This window comes from Semicossyphus pulcher, unplaced genomic scaffold (genome assembly GCF_022749685.1).
Source record: "Semicossyphus pulcher isolate SPU_LCO1_2020_fin unplaced genomic scaffold, fSemPul1.0.p SCAF_3, whole genome shotgun sequence".
NCBI lineage: Eukaryota > Metazoa > Chordata > Actinopteri > Labriformes > Labridae > Semicossyphus > Semicossyphus pulcher.
The window spans coordinates 25,958,333-25,975,394 of record NW_027211704.1 but is presented as its reverse complement, the minus strand read 5'-3'; the positions used below and the strand labels follow the sequence as shown (position 1 = coordinate 25,975,394).

Here is a 17,062-nt window from a genome sequence, read left to right as displayed (position 1 = left end):
CTGTTTTGAAACAGCGTCGGGGCTTGTACAATACTTCTCAGCACAGGGAGAGGCTGCCAAGTGCTTGTGAATGGCTTTTGTTCAGGTCTCCAGTGGACTGGCCCGCCAGGCCAGAGCCCTGTTTGTCAGCAAGGAACTATAGACACAGTACTACCTCCTACATGATGTTGGAGCAGCTCATGCTTTATTATCATAGACCTTGACAGTGACAAACACCACCATTTGTCTGTACACATAATATAGCTAGTTCCTGAATCTATTACCACACTTTTCTTCAGCAGTTTGTGAAGGGGACCAACTTTTCCTGTTGCATCTATCATGGTGTGACCACTTTCTGTAAAGGTGACTCATTATGTAGTTGTTGACCTAGAGTAAACAACTGTAGTTTGCACTATCTTTGAGAACCAGCTTGAAGTGACTTTTCAAATTTGAAAAGATTGCTCACAGAGGCCCTTAAAGGGCTCCCTATGAGTTAAAGGGTCTGCATCTGCTTTCAGAATCATGTCTTGCCAGACTTTTGTAATTAAGTCTGGCAACACATGAGTGAAACTCAAGTTTAGTCTTGCCAAGCATTACAACTCTTTATACTGTTGATAAGAAAGATTAAATCAATATACTGACGCTGCACCTTTTTGAAACGTTAGCAAACATGAATTATTGCTGTCATGCCTTAGAAATTCAAACCACACTGTGAGAGTGCAAAGACGGGGAAGACATTTTCTCAACACATTTTTACTTTGAGTTCCAACCTTGTGTAAACATCCACCTTTCCTTTCCTTTCTGTCAACTACCTGTTCTGGAGGACTCACTTAAGGTTATAACAGGATGTTATAGATGCCAATATTTAGAGATTCTCATGTACGGAGAAGTTAGTAATTGGATTATAATAACTTAATCAGCAATGGAGTTTGGTGCTTAGTTGTGTCTATCTGGGTTGTAAAGCTTAGATGGTGAACCAGACAGGACTGTTGTTATTCACTGTTCTCTAAGTTCTGATTGATTTTTTTCAGTGCTGAGACTGCCAGATCGGACCTTAAACAGCTCCCAGCTTTGCCAACCAGAGTACTAAGGGAGCACCCATCTCTTAATTACTGGTAAGTTTCCTGAAAACAAACCACAAGATGAATGAGGGTCAGGGATGGGGGCATCATACAGAGCCCTATATGATATACCCATTCAAACAATACAACAGACCTCCCTCTGCAATACACTCTAACAATTCAGCTGTCAGGTGACCTCAGTGGTAAGTAACACCTGGTTGTACTGAGCAGTCATTTCCCCTAAAGAGCAGTTGTTGGTGCCTTCAGACTTGCCTGATACTTGGCAGATGGGTTTGACTGTGCTGGTTGAGACTAATTAATGCCTGGGATGCGTTAATTACGTTTGCCCATTAGCCCTGAGAGAGAACAGGGAGGTGCTGACAGTCACTGGCTGTCTAAAGGATCGCTGTCTGTCTTTTCAATCCACACTGCTGTTTTCACTTCTCTGCCATGCCTTTCATCTTGCTAAACGGTCCTTTGAGACTGCTGCAGCCTCTGAAGCTGATACATCAGTTTAATATCCAAATTCAAATTATTGTCTTATGGTGTATGGTTGAGTTCAATTAATTCTGTGTCTCTCTGTCTCTTTCTGTCAGTTCAGCTGCATTGAGTATGCTGTCTCACTATGCTATTAAATGGGATGATTACAGTAGGAAGTAAATGGGCTGCATTTATTGGAGAGTTAGATGAGGGCCATCAGTAGGCCAGATTGCATTCTCTGCATGAGCAGACTGAATATGTGTCAAAGAAAGGGCCCTCTTACAATCCCTCTATGGCTGAAATGTGTAACACTTGATGGATTTTTCATTAAATGTTTTATCTATCCATTTGCAGTGAGGACAAAGTGATTGCACATTATAAGAAACTGAAGGGACTGACCAGAGGACAAGCTATTGTGCAGTAAGTTAAAACACATATTATATTTTATGATTATAATTGGTTAGGGTTTGGCAAGTTAACTTCTATGGCCCTTATGCACTATTTTCTTTGGTGCTACAGTTCTCCAGCACCAAGACCAGGCCTTCCTCTTTCACCTCACTTGTCTGTGCTGTAGTGGCTGTTGTTTTAAGAGGTGGCTGTCACGTACCACTATGTGTCATGAATTAGAGGAGGTCTTCGGAAAGTAGGAAGCCTGTCAGCCTTTGTCGGATGTCATACCTGCACTGTGTTTTTCCTGGGACTGTAACTCAGAGCAACCCTGGGTAATTTATGCTTGGATGATTTGTGCCCTTGAACTGATCAATGGACTCTCCCTCCCTCTGCCATGGCCCTGAAAAAAAATCAATCAGCTTGCCACTGCAAATGACTGTGGCCTCTTAATGACTGTAGGTTAAATCTCCCTCTGTCTGTTGTACAACAGCCGACAGTGATGAAGTGAAAGTGTCCTGTTAATCTGTTCGTTTCTCTCTGAAGATATCTGGCCCTGGTGGAATCCCTGCCGACGTATGGAGTCCATTATTACCCAGTGAAGGTAATAATAGTGCCCACAGAGTCATACAGAAGTTTAACCCTTGAATCATCAGACCTTTAACTGTGTTAAATATATGCTGTAGGTACAGCATCATCAGTCTGTTACTGTAGGAACACACAGGACTATACTGTGCCCACTTGGATGGGATAAGAGAATACAAACTGACATACAGAATTACACTGTAAATACTCTAGGGAATCAAGTCAAGAATCAAGTGACCAGCTGTAGCATGTTCTAGCAAGTTTACTTCTAAGTGATTCCTGTAACTCTCCTAGCTTTTACTTGCATCCATTAACTAAACCAGCCAAACTCAATTTAATCAAGGTGTTTGACCAGATCAAAGGCCTGTAATGTATTTGATCTCTTCTTGTGTTGTTATTGCTGTGATCCTAATAGGGGTAATTTCTTAGGCAACAGGCCTCTTTAGTGTTTTTTCCCCCCACCATTAAAAGCTACTTCTAACGAGTGGTGGTGCGGTGTTGTCTGTGTTCTTTCATGCAGGACAAGCAAGGAATACCGTGGTGGTTGGGAGTCAGCTACAAAGGCATTGGCCAGTACGATTTGCAGGATAAACTTAAACCGAGAAAAGTAGGTGCACCTCTTTTACAGCTGCTCTATTTGCTAAAACTGTATTACTTTTCATTTTAAATGTGTGAACTTATTCACTTTTTAACTTAATATGGAAGGTACAATTTATGTACAATACTTAAATGTCTTCTTGAAACATCAGCTTTCATCCCCATGCCTGTGGTTAGCTGGTTAATAATCCATCCACACTGTAAATAGGTGAATTAAGACCCTGATTCCCATGCCAGTCAGGAGAAAAGGAAGACAGATGGGGATAATATTTTACAGTATCAGTCTGTGTTGTGTGCAGTCAAGGCTGAAGGTGTAAAAGCAAATACAGTGCAGTACTAGCAACAATTGATAAAAAAGTAATCACGATTTCCAGTCCAACTTGCAAACTTTAAAGGAGAAAAGGCACAAATACTTACAATCTTGAATTATCATTGGGGCAGTGAGCTTTCCTAGTAAAGAAAAAAAAATCTTGCAAGTTTTTTACCTCTGACATTTGTAACTGATACAGTTATGCACCCTGAGTGTCAAATCTGTGGGGGTTTTTTTAAACAATCAGCCCCCACCATGTGTATGTTATGGTGTGTCTGTGTAAAAGGTACTTTCAGTGAAAAAATGTGCCAGTACTGTTCAACAATGTCTAAGTTTACACCACTGCCTGTGATTAGCTTCCCCTTTGTTTGTGAGGTGTTATTTAGGTGTTCAAACTAAGCATATCTCCTCAGTTCCTTTCATCTAAAAGTGGAACCTGTTGACATAGCGGGGTGTGCTTTTCCACTGAGGCACTAATGGGCACAGCCACGGTGTTTCTCTCCATAACCTCCCTAGTGGAAGGTGTAATTGTGGTTCCCTGTGGGAGCAGCAGGCCTCTGGGACTGCAGTTGGCTCTCTGCCAGTTGGGTGGGTGGGTTCCTGTTTGGTGTTGCGGGACAGCATTGAGGGTGTTGGTGTGCTTGGAGGGTTCAAAGTAGTTTTTGCCCTCACTTTCTACTCCACACAAGACAGAGATGGTAACATGAGCATGGATAAGGAAATCTTTTTAAATCACCTTTTAGTTGCTTTTACTGATCGTTGGATGCTTCTTAGATAGATCTCTATATTAGGTGAATATGATAGTGTTTCCTTAGTTCACAGCCCCTGTATTAAACCCAACACATCCCTCCTTGCCCCTCTGCCCTGTCCCTCTAAGGGGACTGCTTTCATTATGCTAATTGATGTGTGTGGGGCTTAGAGGAAACACAGTTGATCAAACAATAATATGAAACAATTAGCTGTGTGATGGTAAACCCTCAATGCTTGACCCCTGCCGTGAGGGGATCTAGTGACTCTACCCGCTTTTACACAGGCACTACACTTTAAACTTTTCAGGTCTTGATGATAATTTTCAGGTGATGATGATAATAATGATGATGATGATGATGATGATGATGATGATGATTATAACCATGATAATAAGAATAATAATAACAACTTAATTACTTCCTTACAATACAAAGACTGCATGTATAAGACACAGAGGGAATAAAACAACAACAATAATAATGTTATTAAAAAGAATATTAAACATGTATATTGCACGATGTGAAAAGTACAGAAAATAATTAGGCATAATAATATGTACTATGGGTACATATACTGTACATATGTTCCCATACATATACTGTATTTATATACTGTATATAAAGATGGTGAGTGAGGGGGGGATGTTGGCAGAGAAGAAATTGGATTACATAGTTGTTGGCATGCTGGTATTAAAAAGTCTGTCTGCAGATGGGAGTAGCAAGGTGGGTGTAGCAGTCTGCTGCTGAAGGAGCTGCTTAAGTCTGATGCAGGGGGTGAGAGGTTGTCCATGATGGATGTCAGCTTTCATAACATCCTCCTCTTATCCTCCATGGAGTCCAGGGGACAGGACAGAACTGGCCCTCCTGACCAGTTTATTGAGTCTTTTCCTGTCCTTCTCAGTGCTCCCTCCTCCCCAGCTGACCACTTCATAGAAAACTGCAGAAGCAACTATAGTGTCGTAAAATGTCCTTAACGCTGTCCTGCACACTCCAAAAGACCCCAGTCTCCTTAGTAGGTGCAGATGACTTTGGTCCTACTTGTACAGGACATCTGTCTAGTGTGACCAGTCCAGTTTATTTTTTGAGGTGAACACCCTGGTCCTTTGATAGTTGAACTCACAAAAAGTGTTGTTGTTTAAGCGATTTAAAAGAAGACACAGTGTGTGCAGCCCTGAACACAAATGTCCGTTGCGGCAGACATGAAACAGACTTTACCCTAGTTGTCCATTGCATGCACGGTGGGTGAGTGGCTGTGTTGATGTTGTTAATAAAGTTGCATATAGTTCAGCTGCCTCCTACTCTATTGTGCATTGCATCTTTTTTCTCTGAGATATACAATATATTGCCATATAAAATATACTGGTAATTATACAAGATAAATGCAGTGTGTAATTCATGTACAGAAATACAATATAAAATCCAATTTTTTATTATTTAGGTATTTAAAGACAGTTATCATCTTACAGAACATCCCCTTTCTTGCTTTTACAACACTTGGATCAGCCCTCTGCCATCAACTCTCTGTAGTCAGCAAAAGGAAACGTCAACACAGTGAACAATCCCTATATGTAGCCACAGTGGTACTATACCTGATTCTACAAACATTGTCTGGAGTTCATATGAGAAAACTGCTTTTGTTATGCCGTAGAGGTTATTTTGCTGTCGTGGTTTCCATCAATTTGCCTTTTAGAAGGACGAGACTCTGCAATGCAATACAAGTTGTTCTGAGTGATCGGCTTTATCTTACAGTGTAACATTTCTATTCTGGTGAGAGTGGTCTCATTGGGATGACAATGCCCCCACCCATAGGGCATAAAGGAAGAGTTTTTCTTTTTTTTTGGAAGAATGCTTTTCCATCCCATCTGTAGTTTCAGAGAGTTTTAGAATAAGCACATTTCGATATATATGTGTCCCAAACATTTGAAAGGGACATTGTAGAAAAGGAAAATACACCATTTTTTTAGGAAGAGGATTAGACACTAAATTATTCAATATGAGAGTACCCCAATGTGTTTCCAGGACATGTGATGGGACTGAAGCAGATGGCAAGTCAAGAAAATATTCATCACAAATTAAACCAGGAGACTTTTGTGTCTCACCTCGTCACTCTGTGTCATTGGGCTCTTTCCCAGAGAGGAATGAGAAACTCTGTAAGACCACATGCTGTTCCACAAATATGATGAGCCAGCAGAACTAAAATAAATCTTCAGTTTATAATGGGTGACAGTGTCAACCTTGGGCTTTTAATGACAAGGTATGAAGACATAAAATACTAGTAAAGAGTCTTGGAGAAAAATGTTAAAAAGCCAATATAAATGAAAACTGAAGCGATCCTGTCCACAGCCCCTGTTTTCAGTTTAACTCATCCCATCATGAATCAAAACAGGATAGTTTCTTTCGGTGTGGTCTGATCACATGTAACAACTTTAGGTTATGTGTTATTTTGTGGAAACATACAGAGCTGCAAGCCAGCCAGAGCTGGTATGTGACGTGTTATGTGAAGGGTGGGGCAGATCTTTTTCTGTAAAGGCATGAGTCAGAGCTTTGACACATTTTCATCCTTCTATGATTTTGTAGACTGCTGGCCTTGCGGGTCCGTGAGTACAGGGTGTGAGATGCATCTGAACAGCCTGATTTCATCTTAAACCACAGGCATTTCTGAATGACTTCCAGCTGCCCTTAATAACACATTTGATATGAGAGATCTAAATACTAAAGATACAAAGAATCAGAAATTCTGTGTATTCAGTCAGATCATTGGGGAACTGTTAAGCTGGTGTGTTTCCTGGTTTAAAGAAAAGTGTCACTTTTGTTTTGTTTACTCATGAATTGTAAATATGCGTCACTCGCATTGTGAAATTGTTTGCAGAATGATTTCTCTAAGTGCTTACTTTTAAAGAGAACTACTTGCAGTCCTGTTGTGTAGAGATTTAGGAGTGTCACATCTTTTAAATATTTCGGGAGTGGCTTTAGCAGCAGTCACTGGAGAGTCCTCTATTAGTTTCATCTGTTTGTTGGCACACATGTGGAGTTTCTCTAATGGGAGAAATTATCCTGTGGAAGTGTGTGTTTCTTGCTTAGACCTTTGTTACCTGTTATAATGTAAATGATGCCAGTGATAGTGACCAGGGGGTGTTAATTAGTGCAGGGTCCCCTTTACAATGGAGTGGGCTATTTTGAAGTGTCCTACTAGCTGGTATTAAGTACAACAATCGTCATATCACTGGCTGACTCATTTTGTTGCTGGTCAGGAGTGGAGTATTGTCTGGAACAGCATGTGAAAGTATTGTTGTACTTTGAGTAGAAATATGACAGTATAGGTTATGATATAAAAAACTAGACACAAAATTGACACAAACTTGAAGCTTTCGTTCAAATCATATTAATACACAAATTAAACTTGCATCTTGAAACTCTGAGGAGTTTTGTTGGCTTGTGTTAGTAAAAGCATATTGCATCCTGTTTCTTTTCATCTACTTAAGTGGCTGAAATAAATTGTAACATTTTAAATGCGTGCTCCCTTAGCACACACAAGTAAAGAGAGAGCCCCATCTATTAATGATTAGACAGTACTAACAAATTCCTATCATGTTTTCCCTAGAAGGCCAGATTGACATAGTAGATTCTGCTACAGTGCTCTGTGTCGTATTTCTCATGTAGAAAAGTGGAGAACTTCTCAGATGGAAGTGTAGTGTTCCAAATCTGTGTAGGATTGATCCTTTTTGTCTAGGAGGGAAAGTGGATAGAGAAAAGAAACACTGTCCAGAAAATACTTTTGTACAACCGGCTCATCTGGTCTGATTAAAAAGGAAGTGAGCTGTGTGGGGAGAGAGAGAGAGCAGAGCCTTGAAGACAGCAGGTATCTGTGATGTCAGAGGAGGAGGGGTTGTGAAGGGGCGTGCCCAGCTTAGCTGAAACTCTTGCAACACCTATCTGGCTCCAGACGGACAAGAGAGAGTATTGTTTGAAGAAGCTCTAGCCCTGTGGGAAACTCAATGTCAAAGGATTCAGTGGAAACCCAAGAGAATTCAGGAGGGATTTAATAAGTGGGGAAAAAAACCCTTTGACGGTAAGCCTTTCAATTGTGTCCATATATTACCTGTTCAGCTACTATAGATAGATAGCCTTCGGGTTTTAATGTTTTATTTTCCTCCTTTTACCTTCTAAATGTTTAGTGTGGTGTGGTGTTGTAGCAGCTCTCTGTGATCTGCTTCCTTGCACTCCCTTACTGTGTAAGCAATACAGTAAAGGAAGAGCTCTAGTGTGTTATGTTATGCCCAGCAAATATGCTTCTTCCAGTGAAGGCGGAGATGTGCCAGCTTATGATAATTTCTTACCCTATGCTAGGGCTCAATGTGTCAAATATTTTTTTGTAGTTGTAGTAAATCTACATTTTATATTTTTCTCCTTTATTTATCTCAGCCCCACAGTTGTGCAGAATCTTTCTTTTGCTCAAAATGAGAGCAGGGAGGAGTTATTCACAGTGGCTCCATGTTGGTCTAGTGATCCCAGTATCATGGAGCAGACTTTTTATTCTGACACAAAAGTCCTCGTTCTTTTTTTCCTCCACAGCAGCATGACATGAGAAGCTGGCCTGCCGTCTGGCTCGATTTTGCTCCCTGCTGTTAAAGCTGCATTGTGTTAGCCTGAACATACACCTGACTGGCTGGCCTGCTGAGCCCCATTCACAGCTTCAGCTGTTCTGTTGTGTCTGCTAATGTTGCAAGTTGACCAGAAAAAAAAAGCTGTGCTAAAAGGCAGGCTGCTGTGGCAGAAAAACAGCAAGTTGTTTTAGAACCTGCCTCCCTGTTGTGTCATTGATATAGACCCCCTCATAAAAACTAAATTGACAGACTAAATTGCTAAAAATGGGTGATTTCCAGTCTTTGTGTGTTAAATGACCTTTCTGTTTATATAGTATTTATCCACATTTAATCAATAGTCATGTGTTGGCTTGTGTACTTATTGATGTGTAATCTCTCTCCCCTGCCTCATTTCATCTGAACTGTTTCTTTCTCTCTGCAGTTGTTTCAGTGGAAGCAGTTGGAGAATTTGTATTTCCGTGAGAAGAAATTTGCTGTGGAAGTGAACGACCCACACAGGTCAGAGAGGGCAAAACCACTATTTTCATTTTACTCATTTTAGTATGTCCATTGCCTGTTTTTTAAGTTTCCATTTTAACCAATGCTCTATTGCTTACACTGCCCTTTTCCTACACCTTACAAACTATGGATGCATTTTCATAACTATAAACTGTCTGTTGAATTGCTATTCAAGTGCAACTTTATTGTTCTACAGTTGTTACAAGACCTGTGCTCCACACACAGGCTTCCAACGTGTTGTTAAATCCCACTGTCTATTTCAAAACGAGTTTGATGTCCCTGCTTGTCTCCTCTTTATGTCTATTATTGCATCCCAAAGTTTAATTGGATAAAGAATTATAATTGTCATCAAACCTTTGCTTTACACATCAACTGTTTAGTTTTTCTAGCAGCTATGGGACAAATACCTGTCTTTTTATCAGCAAGAAAACTGAGTGTTTGTCTTTTTATCTCCTAAAGAAGAACAGTGACCAAGCGAACTTTTGGACAGACTGGTCTTGTTATTCACTCATGGTATGCAAGCCATTCTCTGATTAAAACCATCTGGATGATGGCCATCAGTCAGCACCAGTTCTACCTGGACAGGAAGCAAAGCAAAGTGAGTGTCTGTTTTCTGCTAACTGATCTACTTTGCTTTGTTCACATTGCCTGCCTGAGATTAAGTTAGTCACAGACTAATACTTATTTTACACTGATGCATGACTTGTCTAGAGAGCTTGACTCATGTTAAGTGTTCTGTGTAACTAACCCACCTCTGGACCAGTGTCAGGTGTTTGTGTAAGTGAGGTCACACAGGGAAAAGGCGTAGATGCCGGAGAAGCAAATGCCTGGATGATTTACAAAGTGTGTTTTTGTTCTCCACTGGGCAGTTTTCCAAGTAATGTGACCCTTTTAGGAACTTAATTTTGGGCGATAATATTAAATACTTTTAGTATTCAGCAGTCGGGTTGCCCTATGTTTACCAGACTGTAAGATGAGACTTTAGATAGACACACACTGATCTTTCTCAGTCAGTTTGAATGTAGTCTGAAGCTCTGTTTTAAAGGTTATTGTTCAAGTGTTGCAGCCTGCTTGAACAGTGACTGTTTATCATGTGATTAACTGCCTGATCTGTGTTCCATGCCTATGACTTGTGTAAATAGCTTGGCAAACAGATATCCCCGTTCTCCAGGTTCAAAGTAATGGAATTGCTGTTATATGTTAACCATATGTTACAGGCACTTGGAGAGCTAAAATTGAAATGAACAAGCACATGTAATTGCTCTGAGTGAAGGTTTGATGTGGTAGGCAGAATTATGCAGTTGTAGTAGTAATAGTAGCCAATATCTCTGCTATGCCTCATCTGTGGCTCAAGAGTAATCATATTCAACTAAAATGAACTACTTACATGTATTGGACATGTAGTGAAGTTTAGATTTGAATGGATACATAGTTTTTAAGACTGCAGCATTAACAATAAATAGGAAAATACACAGTTTGTATGTCCTGAAGATTAAAGATACACTGTGGTCCATGTGTTTGAGTTTACTATGCATATTTGCAAAGTATTGGGGCTTTAATACAATATGAGATATGTGTGATCTGCATTTCGGGACATAATAGAGAGAGTGTAGCTGCAGTCAAATGAGGTTACTCAGCCACTGCCTCCCTCGAAGGCAGATGGTGTGTCAGTGATCATCCAGGAATAGAGTCCACGCTGATTGATGGGAGAGCAGTGCACTTGGAGTACTGAGCATGCAAATGGAGCCGTCTCTACTGCAGTGCGCTATCATTAAAATGAAATACTAACAAGGCCTTCTCCACTACTCTTTTCCCTCATCCTCATTCCTGTGTCCTCTTCCTTACTGTCTCCCCCTCCCCTACAGTCAAAGATGACCACAACCAGGAGTTCAGGCGACATAGCCATGGACCTCACAGAGATCTGTGCCCCGCGTATCAGTAAACTTTCCAGCATTGAGAGCAAAGATCAACTTATCATGGCCAGCAATGGAAGCCTCATCTCAGCTGGTAAGCAGATAGTAAATCAGCTTTCGGCTTCTGTTCAACATTAGAATCATGAATAATGATTTATTGCTACAACTTGTAGTTAACAAGACATGTTATCTCAGGTTCTGCAGACTCTGAAGTCAACGAAGAACAGAAGAAAGAGAAGATCGCTGGGTTGAAAAAGAAAGAAAAGGACCTTCAAGACACACTGACACGGAAACTGGAGGAATTGAAGAAGATTTGCATGAGAGAAGCTGTGAGTGTCTCTCTCACTCAGTTATTTTCCACTGAGGTTTTAAACATCCACACTCCAATTTACTGTTGTTGCTCTCGTTGCAGGAGCTTACAGGCAAATTGCCTAAAGAGTATCCCTTGGCGTCGGGTGAGAAGGCTCCACCAGTGCGACGCCGTGTTGGGACGACCTTCAAACTGGATGACCTTTTCCCTTATGATGAGGTTGGTAAAGCTTTAGTGTGGTGTGTTCTTGTTGTGACATATTTCTGTCTGCAACGTCACACTTTGTAGAAACACAGTTCCTACATTACTGTGTGTTTGCAAAGAGATCATTTAGATGATTTGACTTTTTGAAATAAGGATAATATAATAAATGCATAATGAACATTTGTTATGAGTTCTTTGGAAAAGTCAATCTGTATGAGAATATGAATTTTCAATATGCATATGTTGGCAGATGGAAAAATAAATCTTTCAAAATAAATTCTCTGTATTTTCACTTGGTGATGTCAAGGTTTCTGCTGTTGCTATTAACTGTGTGTTTCCCTGTAGGACCCATATCTGAGGAATCTTGAGAGCCGATTTGCCTTGCAGCAGAAGATCGTGGAAGCAGCACTTAAGTTATCCAATGAAGGTGACCTCTGCAAGACAGTGAAGAAAAAGAGGAGAAGTAACTGTCTCGATGCAATGAGGAAGCTGGAGGAGATTGAGAAGGAGATCAACAATTACAGGATCAAGAAAGGAAAGAAACCCACCCAGAGAGCCTCACTGATCTTAGCAGGTAGATGTCATAAACAACAACAGTGAAAACTCAAATAGACATGAAAGACAAGTGGTAATTGATAGGAACAGTTTGTCATTGCGAAAAGTGGAATATCAGAGGAGTCTTTAAGGACCCTTTTCTCTTTTCTGTTATCAGATGATGTCAACCCTTCAGAACTCAGCTCTCTGTCTGACAGCCTCACTCTGGATGATGGTAAGTGCCCAGGCATAGCTTGACTCAGTGTGCATGTGTTTACTTCTGCCTCCTTTCAATTTCAGATACATTTTAACCAAGCAATAACTTTTATCTCCTAGATGATGAGCTGGTTTCCCAGAGACAGCGGTCCCGATCGGTTCAGTATTCCCCAAGACCACACCACGCAGAAACTCTGGACATCCATTATAACAACGACAGACGGCCCTCTGCCAATGACCAGCATGCAGACAGCAGGTATAGATCTCTCACTTAAACCCATGAAAGACATTAAAAAATAAATTTGCTGTATGTGTGTGAGAGTTGTTTTTCTAGAGGCCCTAAGCACAGAGCTAGTACAGACCTGCAGAGTACATCCAGAGCTACATTCTTGCCAGTCACCTCCTCCCTTTTTCTCCTGCCTTTCCAACAATCTATCTCTTATCAACTCAATGCACGGGCTTTAAAAATAGATGGAACAGAACATGTAGCTGCCTGTGAAGGACCAAACAACACTTCAAGCTGGGGGGGAGACAAAAGAATGACTCTGGAAACTTAACTTAGCTTAAACGGCTGCTACTTCATGACTCTATATAAATTATATGTATCATCTGTTATATTCAGCTTCAAATTTTTAAAGCAATTCTGAACAATTATAATGCTTCCTGTTGCTTGAAAAAAAAATTCATGGACTATATAATGGCAGTCATTAAGGTGTAAGTGATGACAAGTGCTTCATTCAAGAAGATCCTTTCTCCATCTGTTTTGGGAACAAGAGAGAAAGTAAAGTGTTTATCTGATACAAAGAGTTCTGCCCTAAAGAGACAAACAAACACCTAGAAAATGTATTTTTATCTCCGTTCTAGATTGAATTACAACCAGGTCCAGGAACCACTCCACTTCAATCACCGTGATGCCTTATCAAGCCACAATAGCCCGTTTAAACTGGCTTCCAGACAGCCTCGTGATGCCCGCAGCATGCCCCCCACCCCCATCCTTACACGCAACGCTTACAGCAGCACCCAGCTGAGGTAAGGCCTCAGAGAATGACCATTTATTTTTTAGATGTTCCCTTTCTTTCTTGGAATACCTGTTGTTGTGGTGTATGTAAGTCAAACAACAGCTTTAATTAAGTATTTTCCAATTATAGGTCAGAGGATGCCCCCCAACATTTCCGTCAGCGCAGTGGTAGTCTGGAGTCCCAGTCTCAGTTCCTGCCGGAGACTGAACCTGCTGTGCAAACATTTGCGTTCTCCCCAGCTCGACGCAGCAACAGCACTGAGGTCCTTGATGATGGCTCCTCCTATACAAGCCAGTCCAGCGTAGAGTACACCGCCCCCGGCATCCACATGCACAGACGTAGGGCTCGGGGTCGGCACAGAAAAGACATGTATGCCAATACAGGCAGCATGCCAAATCTAGCTCAGCCAGACACCCGCTGCTACGCCTACCAGCCCCGGGCCCGACCCACCACGACAGCCTACTACGTCACAGGCTACCCCAGTTATGCAGAACCAGAGCCTTACTCTAACGGTGTCTACATGTACGACAATGAGATGGAGGGCCACTATAATGTCAACCCTGCCTACCACCCAACCCCAACAGCTTATCACAGCCATGTCATGCACAGTAACTATGGTAACGACGAGCTAGACGGCATGTCACAGAACCCGTATGCCACACTCAGGCCACCTAGGAACCGTCCAATGCCCCGCAGCAACGAGCAGGCCAGCAAGAACATCCAGAAGGCTTTGGTCGCTGAACACTTGAGAGGCTGGTACCAACGCAATGCTGCACACAAGCAGGGAGCATTCAACTATGACTATGACAGAGGCTCCCAACAGAGCCTGGGCTATCAGACCATGCCAGCACCCTACAGTCACAACAGTAACATCTCCTACTCAACAGGTTGGATCACTGCATCTCATTTTACAGTCTCTTGTACTTAATGTTGTGAACCCTGGTTTTCATGTTGGGGGATCATTTTCTGACTTGTACCATTTTTTCCCCAGTGTCCTCAACTCCCTCCGGTTCAAACTGGCACAGCAACATGAGTGTTGGTGGTATGTCTGAATATGACATGCCCATGCATGCGCCGCAGTCCTACTCTTACACTACAGCACCCTACAGCCACTCCGCCCACAACAGGTGAGAAAAAAAAACCTTTGCCTCAACTCAGCTCCTTATCCAATAAGCCACTCCCTGATCCTCCTTATCCCAAAAGCTAAGCGATAGTTTTTAATTACCTAGAGTGGATGGCCACAGAAAATATAAGGTGCTATTTGGTTTGGTATTCCTTATACCTGACAGTACTGTGGATTGCTGCTTAGCCAATGTTACTGTTTCTCTAAATTCACATAAACGTTAGAAAGCATTTATCTGCTTCACATGACAGCTTAGTTTATCAGTAGGATTATAGGATCTGTGAAGCCAGCCGCCAGTTCTTCCTTAAGAACTGAGCTTAAGACTGGTTCTACTCTCCTCCTAACTGTCCACTGGCCCCTGCTTTCTTATAGATATGGCAACTCCCAGCTTTTTATGGGCTCCTGGCACAGCCCTGATGGCCTGAGGCGCAGTGCCTTTCAGCCTGCTAGTTCTTCCTCCTCAGCTTCCTCCTCCACCTCCTCCCTTCTCTCCTCCTTTCCTTCTTCTTCCTACTCCCCTGGCTGTCCAGTCAGGCTGTTGGCCTCCAGCCCTGCACAGCCAAAATCCTCCAGAGTCCACAGGCTCAGTAAGGTGTCCTTTGCAAAAGGTAGTTCATAGTAAGTAAACAGCAATGGCTGGAGCCTGTGCTTTTGCGTCTTTTAGTTTGTGTGCAACGTGACTTCATAGTCTGCTTGTTGATGTTTTGAAGTGAGCTTGCATTTTTAGGATGTTTGACTGATCCTTTACTGTCATGCATAAGGTAACTGCATGGCTTTAAAAAAACACGCCTGCCCTACTTCCTCTTCCAGCATATTGTCAACCAATAGATATATTTCTCTGCAGTGTGCCTTAACTGCTCAGAAATCTTTGTTTTGTTTGTTTCCATCTGTTATTAGCGTTTCTCCCCTGTGCAAAAACTCCCTGCCCATGTGCTTCCATTCACCTTTGACCTTTGCCCCCTCTCATGCGCAGATGTCCCACAGAGTTTGAGTGGCGGAGCTCTGATAGGATGGCGTGCCCTGCGGGGCCTTTAGAGAAGTTTGGTGCTGTTGCCTATGCTACTGACCAGGAAAATTAACTCCCTCCCCCCTCTAATCAAAGTCCCAGCACAGAAGAAAGGGTGAGAGACGAGAATGTAAACTTCCCCACATGGTTATCATGGTGATGGTGACGTGTTTTTTTTTATATGTGGCAGGGACTGATAGAAGGCTCAAAATCATTTCTTATTTCTCTTTCTGATTTCACTTGATTTTTCTTGGTGTCTTTTGGTTTGGGGAGAGCACTTGTTTGGCAGAGAAAAAATGTGACTGCTGTATATTGTTGCATTAGAAGGCTTTTCTGTGCATAATGTCTGTGTGCATCTGCTGTTTTGTTGGGTGAGAATGTTTTGCCCTGAGTTTACCCTGGTTTGAAACATTATTTTCATTGACATGCTTGAATCACACAAGGCAACTTAGAATATAAATAATTGTATTTAGTTCTGTTCATACTACAAAGCTGAACTATGGTAGGATGGTGTTGAGAGCCCATGGTTAATTCATTCGGAAGTTATTGTAAACCAGTCAAGATCTACATTTATTTTGTGACCTTTTTAATGGGTGTCATTGTTGTGTTTTTTCAGATCCTACATAGATGTCAACCAAATGGAAAGTAACTTGGAGCCAGAAGACCACATTTACTGGCACGAAGACTCAAAACCAGGAACGATAGTTTAGCTGCCTGTCTGTCATCGTGCTATAGTCATTTTTCACCATGACAAGTTGTCATTGTGCCTTAAACTGCACTTACCTGTTTTTGTATACAAGAGGATCCAAAGAATGAAGTCACTTAACTTCTGTGGAATTCAGCGTGTGAAGGACATGAAGTCTTCTCATTTACTGTTCTCTTGAATGCATTTGCCAAACAGTCTTCAAAGCATAACAAAACCCCATGGGAGCGTATACAGGTCTGGATTGCGAATGTTTGGGGTGATGGCACTAGTGCACTGAAAATATATTAGGACATGCTGTGGACTGTGTGGTGTCACCAAAGGGAATGAGGACAAAACCCTGTCTCTGTAGAGATACTGACTACTAAAACAAGGACTAAAACTGTCTCTACAAGAGGATATTGAGCCACAATGAACAAATATAATTGCACACGTTTGAACACTGTAACCATGAAGGATTGGATGAAGACTGATGAAGAGTTTATCAAAATGAAGGATTAAACTCAGTAAAAAATGTGTTATAAGAGGGCTACTACCACCTGCAGTCACCAGATCCAGTTTTATCAGCATTGTTTGTAGCTAGCACAGTGCTTCCTGTTCTCTCGTTTGTCATTTACAAAGTATTCAATCGATCTTACTGTTATTACTTACAATGGAGCCAAATACTTCTGCCACACCATTGGAGTATTTCTAAAAGTCATCAACTCATATATCACTGCCACCTCTGATTATTTACTGCAGGAAGACAGAAAAGCCAGTTTTGTTTTGTTTTTTTAACAACTTA

At 41.6% G+C, this 17,062-nt stretch overlaps 1 protein-coding gene across 2 annotated transcripts in view; it reads left to right on the top strand.

The window, feature by feature from the left end:
- frmd4ba (FERM domain containing 4Ba) overlaps window positions 1-16,284 on the top strand; it is a 41,592-nt gene extending 25,308 nt beyond the window's left edge. Inside the window, exons 8-24 of one of the 2 annotated variants that reach the window (XM_069678029.1) lie at window positions 1,011-1,094; window positions 1,875-1,940; window positions 2,454-2,511; window positions 3,013-3,099; window positions 9,174-9,250; window positions 9,710-9,848; window positions 11,116-11,257; window positions 11,359-11,492; window positions 11,576-11,692; window positions 12,023-12,251; window positions 12,390-12,446; window positions 12,548-12,683; window positions 13,292-13,456; window positions 13,576-14,333; window positions 14,438-14,573; window positions 14,942-15,177; window positions 16,192-16,284. In XM_069678029.1, coding sequence (XP_069534130.1) covers window positions 1,011-1,094; window positions 1,875-1,940; window positions 2,454-2,511; window positions 3,013-3,099; window positions 9,174-9,250; window positions 9,710-9,848; window positions 11,116-11,257; window positions 11,359-11,492; window positions 11,576-11,692; window positions 12,023-12,251; window positions 12,390-12,446; window positions 12,548-12,683; window positions 13,292-13,456; window positions 13,576-14,333; window positions 14,438-14,573; window positions 14,942-15,177; window positions 16,192-16,202 — 2,632 coding nt within the window. In that variant the 3' untranslated portion in view covers window positions 16,203-16,284. Of the gene's footprint in view, window positions 1-1,010; window positions 1,095-1,874; window positions 1,941-2,453; window positions 2,512-3,012; window positions 3,100-9,173; window positions 9,251-9,709; window positions 9,849-11,115; window positions 11,258-11,358; window positions 11,493-11,575; window positions 11,693-12,022; window positions 12,252-12,389; window positions 12,447-12,547; window positions 12,684-13,291; window positions 13,457-13,575; window positions 14,334-14,437; window positions 14,574-14,941; window positions 15,178-15,542; window positions 15,684-16,191 lie in introns of those variants that run through there. The other variant, XM_069678030.1, reaches the window with a different exon arrangement.
- Window positions 16,285-17,062: the final 778 nt, after the last annotated feature.